Raw genomic sequence first — 13,180 nt, forward strand, 5'->3', positions numbered from 1 at the left:
TAGCTTTTAATCAGTTCCTGGATCCTGGATAAAGGTATTTTGGACAAACAATTCAAGTTCAGTTAAGTTAGATGGTCGCCGAGCATGGACAGCCCGCTTCAAATCATCCCACAGATGTTCAATGACATTCAGGTCTGGGGACTGGGATGGCCATTCCAGAACATTGTAATTGTTCCTCTGCATGAATGCCTGAGGATTTGGAGCGGTGTTTTGGATCATTGTCTTGCTGAAATATCCATCCCCGGCGTAACTTCAACTTCGTCACTGATTCTTGAACATTATTCTCAAGAATCTGCTGATACTGAGTGGAATCCATGCGACTCTCAACTTTAACAAGATTCCCGATGCCGGCATTGGCCACACAGCCCCAAAGCATGATGGAACCTCCACCAAATTTTACAGTGGGTAGCATGTGTTTTTCTTGGAATGCTGTTTCTTTTTGGACGCCATGCATAACGCCTTTTTTTATAACCAAACAACTCAATTTTTCTTTCCAAAACGAAGCTGCCTTGTCCAAATGTGCTTTTTCATACCTCAGGCAACTCTATTTGTGGCGTACGTGCAGAAACGGCTTCTTTCTCATCACTCTCCCATACAGCTTCTATTTGTGCAAAGTGCGCTGTATAGTTGACCGATGCACAGTGACACCATCTGCAGCAAGATGATGCTGCAGCTCTTTGGAGGTGGTCTGTGGATTGTCCTTGACTCTTCTCACCATTCTTCTTCTCTGCCTTTCTGATATTTTTCTTGGCCTGCCACTTCTGGGCTTAACAAGAACTGTCCCTGTGGTCTTCCATTTCCTTACTATGTTCCTCACAGTGGAAACTGACAGGTTAAATCTCTGAGACAACTTTTTGTATCCTTCCCCTGAACAACTATGTTGAACAATCTTTGTTTTCAGATCATTTGAGAGTTGTTTTGAGTAGCCCATGATGCCACTCTTCAGAGGAGATTCAAATAGGAGATCAACTTGCAATTGGCCACCTTAAATACCTTTTCTTATGATTGGATACATCTGGCTATGAAGTTCAAAGCTCACTGAGGTTACAAAACCAATTTTGTGCTTCAGTAAGTCAGTAAAAAGTAGTTAGGGGAATTCAAATCAATAAAATGATAAGGGTGCCCATACTTTTGCACCGGTCAAATTTTGGTTTAATGCATATTGCACATTTTCTGTTAGTACAATAAACCTCATTTCAATCCTGAAATATTACTGTGTCCATCAGTTGTTAGATATATCAAACTGAAATGGCTGTTGCAAACACCAAAATATTTAGAACAAAAAATGATTAAGATTAATAGGGGTGCCCAAACTTTTTCATAGGACTGTATTTGCCAACTCTGTATTCATACCAGGCTTAGAACCTACTGTGTCTATGGGAGAGACTAAAACTACATTAGGGTCATTCTTTATAAGTCTTGCTTAAAACCCTGTTACAACCCAATGACCCTCTACATTTAAAGAAGCATTTGAACCCCCTTTTTGGCACCACATTTTCTAAATAGGTGGTGGGGTGAGCAGCCGGTACAGAAAGAGGATTTCTCTGAACTAGAAAGTCAGATCATGACTTTCATAAGTATTACTATGATCTCTGGTTTACTGAGTAATACAGTGTGAATTGGCAATGAGAACAAGTGAGGCAGCCATGGACCCTATAGCTACATAAGAAATTGTACTGAAGGTTTCCATATACAGCATACCATTGAGCCACCAGTATATAAACAGCAGGGCAGAGAATGGGAGGTGACTAAATTTCCCTAAGTATTATTCATATGTTATATTTAGTGTGTAGATCCCCAGTTTAAACCAAGTAACCAGAAAACCTGTTACCTTTCCTGACATATCAAGTAATAATTCTGGATCATCTATGCTGTACAGTTCCTCTGTTATATGCAGTGGAACTTTATAAATTGCCATGGCAAAGGGGCATATCCCTATACAGGATGGCACTGTTGGATGGGTGGGAAGGAACACACCAACTTGTAGCACACAGTTAGCAATTTGCTCATAAAATTCTAGTAGTAAGAACAAAGGAATGTCATAACACAGATTTATAGGAAAAGATGCTCTATTATTCTTACATTATGGGGAATACAAATATCTAGTACAAGAGGAAACTGGTCACTCTGGGAAATCAGCAGAGCACAAAATATTTTAGTAGATACCTGCAGGGTTTGGGGGAGTTTCTCGGATAGTGTGCAGAACTTTCATGTCTCTTATATTGTGTATGTACAGCGATTCTTCCAGACAAACAATCAGCCTCTGTGGATTTAATAAGATGCAGAGAAAATTATCAGAATATACTAAAAACCTCTTAGTATAAGAGTAAGAATAAACTAATTTAAAAAAAAAAAAAAGTGAATCATGAAACTTAAGAGATGGGAAAAAAAAAACCCTCAAACATCCGGCAAATTATTGAACAATTAAATAGATATGATGGGGGGGGCTTATTTAGATATATCTAATACTCAGCAATCTTGTATGCTACCCTGCTTTCCTGAAAGGAGATCTAGATCATACTGTCAGTTCCATGGGGGATTCCTTCCAACAAAGTGGCCAGAGTCGCTGTATAGACAAAACATTTGCAGTTTAAAACCAGCCTTCTCCACCTACACTTCTAGGCTCACGTGCACAAGCAGGTGAGTGTGCTCCTTATTTATTTTTCTTGCTCTTTAATTATAAGACAAAGATAAAGCAAGAGAAATAAGGAGAAGAAGTGAGGTGTCTCATGGAACCTTTTATTCTCATTTTGTTTGTTTGGATTCTGGGTGTAGAATTCGTTTAGTCTGCTAAATTGCATTCTAGGCTTAGACTGATAGGAGTATTTAGGTTCATTGCTTTCTTTCCTGGTTGATTAGTCTGTCCTCCCATTTGCACCTGGGAGGAGTGGTCTCTACTCTGTATTTAAACCCATGCCTCCTATGGTTCTGTGCTGAGTGTCGCTTTTACAGAGCTAGGCCTTAGCAGGAGGAGTAGGTGGTGTTCTGGGATAGAGGAAGTTCCGTGGTTGGTTTTTGGGAGGTTTTGGGTGAACGAGTTGGTTTGTGTGTTTTCCCTTCTGTGTTCACCAATCCTCCCTCTGTGTATAATGGACTGTGTGAGTGAATTGCCTTATCCTTTGATTTCTACTCAGTTTCCCTGTGTTTGTTTCCTAGTGTATGGTTCCTTCCCATATTGGTTTGGGGAATTCCTTTCCTACATGTTTCCTGTGTGCTGCTTGTGTTGTTAGTCAGCGCACACCCTTGTCAGTCCCTGTCAGTAGCAGCTTCACTTGTTCGTTAGGGGTGACCCCCTTTAGTCTCCAGTCCCTAGAGGTCTTATAGGGCATTCCTTCTCCCCCTTCCCTCTAGGCCTACGGAATCAGTGAGAGAGGAGCTGTCGGGGTCAGGCTTAGCCTGAGAACAGCTGACCTACACCCGTGAGGCAGGGACCGGGTTAGCTAGTGGGAGTAGTACAGGGCGAGATTCCCTACTGCTATCCCTTAGCCCCGTTGCAGCTACCAGGACTGACATAACATAGATGACGAGAGTAGAATTTCAGCTGTAAGAATGCCACACACAAAAAGTGATTTTTTTTTTTTTTTATTATTATTTTATACTACTTTGGGGGCTTTAGTAGGGTGCCAAGAAAGAACCAGTATCATTCTTGTCCTTTCATGTTCAGCCTTGGCCTATTTACAGTCATTAGGTAGGTGGCGGTCTGTTGGGACTAGAGCTTCTTACTGTTAGGCTGGTCTTACACGACTGTAATGTAAGTTCGCAAATGGTCCGCAATTGAGGGTTTTCAATTGCGGACCATTTCCGGAAACATTATATTCAATGTGGCCTCTTACACCACCGGATATTTTATCTGGTGTGGCCGGGCCACAACCGTGGTCTGCAATTTATAGCACATGTCCGTAATGGCCGTGAATTGTGGCACTGCACAGACTCGCCCATAGAACTCTATGGGCGAGTGCGACAGGACACGAACGTCTGCAACTATGTTGCCGATCAGCAACTTGCGGACCGTACATTCAATACAGTCATGTAAGACCCACCTTACACTACAACTTAAACAGTTCTATCAAAGCACAGACTAAACTACAAAGCTCTCTCTGACTTTGAGCACTAGTCTCTGGCAATGTCTCCTCCCTCTTACACTGCCCTTATTATATGGTGTCCCCCTCAATCCCCGACAAAATAAATAAATAAATAAAATAAATCTTTTGATAGCTCTGTTGCACATTTTGTACATAACTGGGATAAAAGCACTTGGCACTCATTGGAATCAAACTACTCGTGACCTCCTTGAAAATCATCTCAGGGTGGTATAGTGTTCTGACTCTTTTGCATCACTGACTCCCCATTTTGCCTGAGATCTGTTGGTGATGTGGACCCAAGAGGAGGACCCTGTCACACTTTTCTAAATACAAGTGGTCACAGGTAACCTCCCTTCCTCAAGCTGGGAAAAAATGTTCCACCCCAAGAACAAGAAAAAAAAGCCAGAATCCCTTCCGTCCACGGGCATTTTTTGATTTTCGTTTTTTTGATACCCCCTTCCCCTCCAAACCCCATAACTTTATTATGTTTCCACTCTCAGAACCATACGAGGGCTTAATGTTTGCAGGGAAAAAAATTCAGAATGGGTTGGATTTGATGAAAAAGTGCAATGGTGCAACTTTCTCATGGGCTTTGTTTTTATGGTGTTCACTGTGCAGACAAAATGTCATGTCATCTGTAATCTGTGTTTCGGTACGAATCCAAGGATACCAAATTTATATGGTTTAATTAACATTTTAACACCTTAATAAAACCCCAAAACTGTACCAAAAAGTTGCCGTATTCTAACACCCAAAACTTTTTTATACTTTTGTATACGGAGATGCATAGGGCGTCTTTTCTGCAGGCCCAGTTGTACTTTTTAGTTCTACCATTTAGGGAAATTGCTATTGCCTTGATCACATTTTATTCAAAAATTTTGATCAGAGGCAAAACAGTGAAAAATGGCGGTTTGGCACTTTTGATCTATTTTTCCAGCTATGGCGTTTACCGTATGGGAAAAATATTTTTATAGACTTGTAGAGCAGCCATTTTCAAACGCACGGATACCTAGTGTGTAAGTATGTCACAGTAATAAGTTTTATATGGGAAGGTGGTGGTGGTGGTGATAGGAACTTTTATTTTTTTTTAATTTATAATGCATTTATTAGACCCCCTAGGGGTCTTGAACCCAAGGGAGTCTGATCACTAATGCAGTGCATTACAATGCTAATGCATTGCAAAAAAAAAAAACCTCATTTCTATTGCAGGCTACATAGACCTTCATAAGGCTCCTGGCTATCAGGCTAACAGGAGGCCGGCCCCAGAGCTGTCTCTCGGTGCCACTGATCACCGGCAAAATGGCGGCACCAATGTGCAGCCGGTAAAATGTCGCCTCGGTCAGCACTGATTGCGTTCATTAGCGGACACCCAGTGGCTATGGCAGCCGTCTGGCTCAGAAGCAGTTGCCATGTTTAAACACCCGGCATCTGTCGTGAAAAGGTTAATCCCTAAATTCAATTTTGTGTATATATGTATATGGGGTTGGGGGGTGGAGGAGGGAAGAAAAGCATCCACAATTCTTAGCACACTTTACTCACCTGTCTGTTTAGTTTTACTGCCAAAATGGTATTTGAATAACTATAGTTGCAGATCTCAGTTCCTTTCTTAAAATGACATACTTTAAGTTTTCGAGGTGCCTTGAGGCTGACAATAGCAACAAGACTACTTGAGAAGAGCCGTTCCACAATGCAAACATCTTCCGTGTCAGCTGCAGAGAAAAAAAACACAAATTTCAAAATTTGCTAGCCCCAAAGCATAAGTGTACTAGTCATTTATTATGGTTGCTCTTTATGTAGTTAGCTAAATGTTCAAATTTGGGAACTTATAACCAGGAGTTTTTCATCAGGTATGTAGTCCCACAAAAACTTGCTTGTCATCAACATCTCAGAGTTATTGTAAATCAGGAGATCCTACATCAGGAACTGACAGAGTACCTTTACATCAACTGTCCTCTAAATGTGGTGCACTAGCATCTTTCAACACGCCAAGACAAACACAGACATGAGCAAACGTTTCAACATCCAGTCAGTCAATGCTTTTATATGGATTGTACTTTTTTTTTTTTTTTTTTTGTATAGTTTTGCACAATAAACTGAATTCATTGGACCACTACTTAATCTTCCTAGCTGTGCTTACAAGTCATTTTGGCTGCAAAGAAGAAAAACGGGATTTCTACTGAATGGCGGCGGAGAAGACATCTAAAGGTAGGAGACAAATAGCCTTTCTTAAGGTTATTCCTACGTGTTAGTCAGAAAAAATGGTGTCCCTTTAATAATAGGGCTGGTGCCTATTAAAGGGGTTATCCCACAAAGCGAGAATGGCAGAACCTTTCTCCCGCTGCACGTTAAGCATGACTAAAGCTAAGTGGAATGTGGGCATGACTAGTGATGGAGGCTCTCATTGAAATTAATGGAAGCGCCATCCAGCACCAGTCAATCCCGCATTCAGCCTGGCTGTGGTCAGACTGAGTATGCAGAAGGAGAAAGGGCCTGCCAGTCTCGCTTTGTTGAATAACTGTTTGAAACAAGCTGCTCCAACAACCCACATACCGTATTGGATAAACGTAAATGGCCATACATTGTTGACCCAAGATTAATAGACAACAGTTTCACTCCTATTATAACCTAAAAAGATGGTACTACTTACTATGCATCAGACAACTGATCCCCTTTTTCTCCCAATTTTCAACTTCAGTGCATTACCCTCTATTTCTTTATCCCAATGACAGTCCCTTTCAAACCGCTTTACCGAGAGAAAGCCTGACCGTCATTTCCTTGCTCCACCCCATTAAAGGGGTTGGCCACCTTCAGACCAATATTGACAAACAAATGTACAATAAAAAGATATACAATTTTCCAATATACTTTCTCTATCAATTCCTCACATTTTTCTAGATTTCGGCTTGCTGTCATTCATTCTGTTACTTCTAGAGGATAAAACTCTGACCATGGTCATGTGATTTACGGTCCATGGTCATGTGATGAGCACACAGGTGCACAGCTGATTACCAGGCAGATGTCTGATTACTGGGCTGTGACTATAACGAGCAGCACCTGTGTACTCATCACATGACCATGGACCGTAAATCACATGACCATGGGCAGTTTTATCCTCTAGAAGTAACAGAATGAATGACAACAAGCCGAAATCTAGAAAACCGATTTGATTATGAAAAAGTTTGACTTCTTAAATGAAATTAAACTTACTGCACTCATATATTTGTTCGAGCTTATCCACAGAAGGCAAAGAAAAGAACTTGTAACCAGATTTGATACCAACTGCTAAAGATCTGTAGGACAAAAAAATAAAATATATATTAGTGGATTTTAAAAAAAAAAAAAAAAACCACACACAGAACCAATACAATATAACAGTACTAGAAGGGATTACCTAGGAATACAACAATATAGTGCCTGACCTCTGACGGAAACCTGTCATGCCGAGTCCAGCCATGAGCGCTGGTGAGCGTTTTATGCGCTCCGTGGCAAAACCGTGTTTTTTTGTTTGTTTTTTTTAAACCGGACACAGAGTACTGCATGTCCGACTCTGTGTCCGGTTTAAAAAAAAAAAAAAGGTTTCGCCGTGAAGCGCATAAAACGCTCACCGGCGCACACACCCAGAAACTTTCAAGCCCATTCAAATGAATGGGATTGAAACATGCCGGCAGGTTTCCGTCTCCTGCCCCTGTTATGTGCAGGAAACGGAAACCTGCAGAACGAAGTACGGGCGCAGATGTGAACGAGCCCTAAGTAGTATATTGTTGGGCTGACCAATTGACAGGGAGGCAGTGTGGACGGCATACAGGAAACTATATAGCACAACGCTAACAACCCGTAAACAAAGGCAGAAGATGCCTGGAGCTCCAACAAAAAAAACTGAAGTCACTCCAAACACTACTATAAGTATATGGGTGTACTTTTAACCCATTAATAGCACTAACAGACCTTTAAAAAATTTTGAAATATAAATAAAAGTTTTGGAGAGTTGTAGAGATTTTCATCAACAGTCTTAGTGGTGACAATCTTGCCGTGATCAGTTGCCAATGGATACAACCACAAATGCAGGAACTTTCTAGGCTTAGGAACCCAGCCATGATTATTTTTGTGGCTGGGTTATCTTCTCATACATGTAGTTTCCCTGACTGATAACCCAGACACTATAAGGAAATCACGGCTGGATTTCAGGGCATTATGCTACAGCTACAAAGAGACGTTGGCTGCAACTCCCATCATACAACCAAAGATCGCCATTGCAACCTGTGACTCCTTTACTCATATTAGTGAATGGAATTACATTGCAACCCCAATGGTGGCTGACTGCAACTTCTAGCTGCAAAAAAGTTCATCACTGCTTGACTTTTTTTTTTCACTAAAACAATGGTCACAGCGATCTCATTGTTGGCCCTTCTCTGTGCAAGCATGACTGTGCCCCGAGTGTAGAAATCTAGGTCAATATAGGCATAGTTAAGCAAATTTGGTGTGGAAAAACTTGCCTGGCCCACACAGAGCCCTGGCCTAACCCTCATCAAATGCCTACGAGATGAACTAGAAGGGAGATTACAAGCCATGTCCTCTTGTCCTACATCACAGTTTTACTTTAAAAAGACTTCACCTTATAAATGGGCAAAAATTCCAAAAGATACACTCTAAAACTTTGTAGAAAGCCTTGACTGTCAAGGCAACACATTGGCCCTGTCAGATTGTGTTGCAGCACATTGCTATGTCATACATTTATGCATGTTGCAGGAACAATTTATAGGGGTTTTCTAGGATCATTTATGGTCTTCTATAAAGTTAATGTAAGACAAGCTGCAGCAACGACACCTGGACACTATATAGTGTATGGGACTTTCTACTTCAGACTGTGAGCAAAGTATATGGGTCATTGAGTGCATCACAAAAAACTGACTATGGCGGGCTGCTATTAGTCTCCCACCAAGCACATATTTATAGACTACCCAAAATCCTGAAACCCCTTGGATCAATATAAAGTCTAATTATAGGTATAACAAACACTGTGATGTCACAGTACAAGGTATAGCTTGAAATTTATTTAAAAAAAAAAAAAAAAAAAACTTCATTTTTTCATACTTCTGCATAATTCTCAATTTTTGGCTTCCTCACACTACTACCCATCTACTGACTACATTGAAGAAACTGCAGAGCATAGTTTGCAGCATGAGGAGAAAGCCTGTATGAGATATATCAGACTCCAGGGCGGGAACAACACTGATTTCTCAATTTAAATTAAAATCAGAATCGTTTGTTTGAAATTAATTGTTCAGCTCTAGTACAGAGATAATGGCGATCAGGATATTGCAAAAAAAAAAGAAAAAAAAAAACCTTTTCAAATGTGTCTAAAGTGGTCGAGTAACTATTTTAGAAACATTTAGCTGTATTTCTCACAGCATGCACTACTTAAACACGCTTATAACATGTACATAAGGCCTGGTACACATCTGCGTTCATTGTTCTGTTTGGGGAGTCCGTTTGGGGACACCCTCCCCCCCCTCCCGAATACCAAACGCATTGACAAGCGGTGAGCTGATGAAAGCATATGGACCGCATAGACTATAATGGGGTCCATAAGTTTTCCGCACGGTGTCCACAAAAGTCATGCGGAGAGCAAGTAGTTCATGAAGTACTCTTCTCTCCATATGTTTTGTGCAGACATCATGCGGAAAACACACAGACCCATTATAGTCTATAGGATCTATACTTCCTTAACAGAAAACCAAACACAGATGTGAACCAGGCCTAACATGTTTCGACTGCCTGCTCAAGGTTTCTCTGGCTAAATATTGACCATCATTATTCATTATGGGACAATAGATTCTCATTTATTCAGTGCATAATTTTGATGACAATTCAGCAGATGACACCACTGACACATAGTTGTCTGACACATCAGAAGATGCTACAGAGAAGTCTGGCTTTATCAGGGAATAGAGTAAGTTTAGTATTAAGTTAGTGCATGATAAAATTGTACCATTTACAATGTGAGATTTTAAAGGAGTTGCAGCTACCCTGTCTCTTCTCCTTTCCACTTAATGGTTTTTCAGCTCAGGCCAGAAGAATGCTTCTGCTTGTTTTGAAAAAGCAGTTATCTCTAGAAGTAGATACAGAGATAACAGATGCACCAACAACCAAAAGCCTTCCCAGCACTTATTACAGCTCAGCAATTGAAGGCAATATTCACTGTGAGAAAGAAGAGAATATAGATAATTGAGAACAGGGACGGAGTCATAAGGATAACCAGGGAGGTGGTCTGCGACCTAGGCAGCATGCTATAAACACCAAGGAAGAATATTTAAACTACATCTGGCAAAAAACAGCAAGATAGATAAAGCAATGTACTGGGTGACACACATCAGATAGTTCAAGCTGCAAGTTTTTATAAGATTCTTGAGCTGGGAATGCACTTTTAAGAACAGACACACATCCATTTCAGTTTTTTATCCGCGAACTAACATATCCCAGCATTATTTTCTAACATTGAGTTTTGTCCATTTTTCACAGTCTGTTTTGTCGCACAATAGACTTCCACAGGCAAAGAGTTCAGCAAGAAAGAGTATCAAGCTGCGCTATATAAAAAAATTAAATAAAATAAAAAATAAAATATGGAATGGACTCAAGGATGTGTGCATTGGCCATTAGTCTTGAATGGGTCAGTGCTACGTCTGTGAAAAAACTGAAAATAAATAATAGATGTGCGCTTGAGCTCTAAAAGTCTATTTACATAACTGAATAACTAACTAATAATATAACTAATTCTGCTGCCTGTGGAAAAAACAAACAAACAGAGCGTGCTCTAATCCTTCACAGATCAGACCATTAACCCACTGAGGAGAAAAAAAAAATGGATCAGTTTACATGACAGGATTTGGCTCAACCATGTGAACACATTCATAAAATTACTCCTGGATTGACTTATTGACATATCTACATCTACATGCCTTTCTATTAAAATAGCCAATTAGCCAGCATAGTGGCCAAACCAGATACTCCAAGTTTATTCAATTCTATAACACATAACTAGGATCATGGTGTGATTCATACAAGATCTTATACTTGATCATTAGTGTCAGATTGAGATTAGAAGGAAAATAAGGAGCCCTGTAAAAGCTATAATCATTGTATATGGCTCCTGTTCGAATATATACATAACCCGAAGCTGTTCGGGTTATGTATATATTTTCATGTCAGCATTTTCCTATTCGTTCTTCTGGACCTGTAATGGATCCCAGAAATCGCTGGCATGAAGGGATCCACAAGTGTGAGCGCAATCCTCTCTAAGTATCACCATATTGAAGTCCAAATTCATAAAGTTGGTGTATAAGCTAGATTAGTAAAGCACACACACAGAGCTATTGTGTATATAGTGGGCTCTGATTTACTGGGGGGGGGGGGTAGTTCCAATACAGTGTGTAGACAAAGAATGGGTTGACCGAATGAAATTAGCATAACAGGATTGGTGGCAAAGTTGTAAAATAGTTCTGGCACATGGCTACTAGATAAGAAACAGGAGAGGAGCTGGGGGGGGGAATGAACTCTCTAAACAAAGAGGAATGTAAAATGGCTACAAGCATGGCCCCACATTGCCCTGGACATCCACCACACAAGGGACCCCAATGACTATAATGGGGGCTGTCAGTGGTCCATTATTTTCCTTTAATAAAGCTCTATCAGCAAAATTATGCATTATTTTGCTGATAGAGCCCCTTTAAGGGGCTGTGCTTTCACGGACACATACTCTAACCAAAAGACAGGGGATAAGTGTACGATCGCCAGGTCTCCCAGTGTTCAGGAGACCAAAAGTCCCCCTAAAGCCTCCTGGTGAACCAATGCACTTGCATGACCGACAATCGTATTACATGAGGCTGCAGCAGCTGACAGATTACAGCAGTGCATGGAACACTGGACCAATAGCAATGAATAGAACACTGGCTCTCCATTCGCAAGGAGGCTTTAAGAAGACGTTCAGTCCTTTGTCCTCCTGATGACTAGGGTCCCAAGCAAACACCCACCCTCTGCGATCATACAGTTATCCACTATCCAGCGATGAGGGGATAAGAGTCCATAATGGCACAGCCCCATTAAATTCATGTACAAAAAAGTTGGGCTAACAGGACTTTTTCATCCAGCGATTTCTGATTGGCACTCAGATGTGAACATAGTCTAAGGCTAGGCTCACATCTGTGCACAGGTCTGCTTTGAGAAGCCGAGACCAGACAAAGGGCCAAATAAAACAGAGGCCACCCATGGACCCCATAGACCATAATAGGATCCTCCAGGTGTCTCCCGTTTTTGTACTGAAATCGACAGAGAGAAAGGTCTTCCATGCAGGCCCTTTCTCCCCGATGATTCTCAATGGTTTCTGCGGCAGAAACTTCAGCGCAGACGTAAACTTATCCTTGCATGACAACTTGAGGACAAAATGCGCATCCTGCAACCAAAACACAGATCATGTGACAAGAACTACCCCTGGAACAGCATAACATATCTGCATTCAGTCAGGCTGGTAAATACAAGGAGGACCCCTGTGCCCACTAAAATAGCTGCTGGGTCCCATTGTCCACAAGTTACAGGAGAACCCCTTGGGATCTGTACACACCACTGTCGCCATCAGCAACACATGCGGTAAAGAACCCCATCAACTTCTACTATGTATTGTTCTCAGCCCTCATACTGAACTCACGTACGTGTTATCCTGGTTGAAATTCGCAAACAGGAGCTGAGTGGCTCCGGTCTCCACGTTCTGCCTGGCCAGGTTCATAGTGAGACTTTGTGCTCTACTAGGGACAGCGTACGGGTCACTGCAGGCTCGGTATCACACGGCCGCTCATTCCTTGTTTACCGGCCTGGACATGACGAATTACTGAGCATGCGCGCACAGACCTTATGGTCGTCACTGCGCAGGTCTTCAAAAGGCAATGAAACGTCATTTTACATGCGCGAGTTTCCAAGGGTTACAAGTTGTGTAGCAGCTGCTTGTGTGAGGAGATACAGTAACCACGTGACAGACAAAAACAACATCATGGAAAACTAATGCGGAAGCAAAACAAGCAGTTCTGTCATTTCTACTGGAACCACTGACC

The 13,180-nt window shown here is 41.3% G+C and overlaps 1 protein-coding gene across 1 annotated transcript in view; it reads right to left on the reverse strand.

Annotated features, from left to right (window-relative positions):
• The window catches only part of WIPI2 (WD repeat domain, phosphoinositide interacting 2), a 36,945-nt gene extending 23,984 nt beyond the window's left edge, over window positions 1-12,961 (reverse strand). The window contains exons 1-4 of the mRNA XM_075285062.1: window positions 12,785-12,961; window positions 7,290-7,372; window positions 5,622-5,791; window positions 2,167-2,263 (exon numbers count right to left, since the gene is read on the reverse strand). Coding sequence (XP_075141163.1) covers window positions 2,167-2,263; window positions 5,622-5,791; window positions 7,290-7,372; window positions 12,785-12,858 — 424 coding nt within the window. The 5' untranslated portion in view covers window positions 12,859-12,961. The remainder of the gene's footprint in view (window positions 1-2,166; window positions 2,264-5,621; window positions 5,792-7,289; window positions 7,373-12,784) is intronic.
• Between the last annotated feature and the right edge of the window lie 219 nt (window positions 12,962-13,180).

This window comes from Leptodactylus fuscus, chromosome 8 (assembly GCF_031893055.1).
Source record: "Leptodactylus fuscus isolate aLepFus1 chromosome 8, aLepFus1.hap2, whole genome shotgun sequence".
NCBI classification, from domain to species: Eukaryota; Metazoa; Chordata; class Amphibia; order Anura; family Leptodactylidae; genus Leptodactylus; species Leptodactylus fuscus.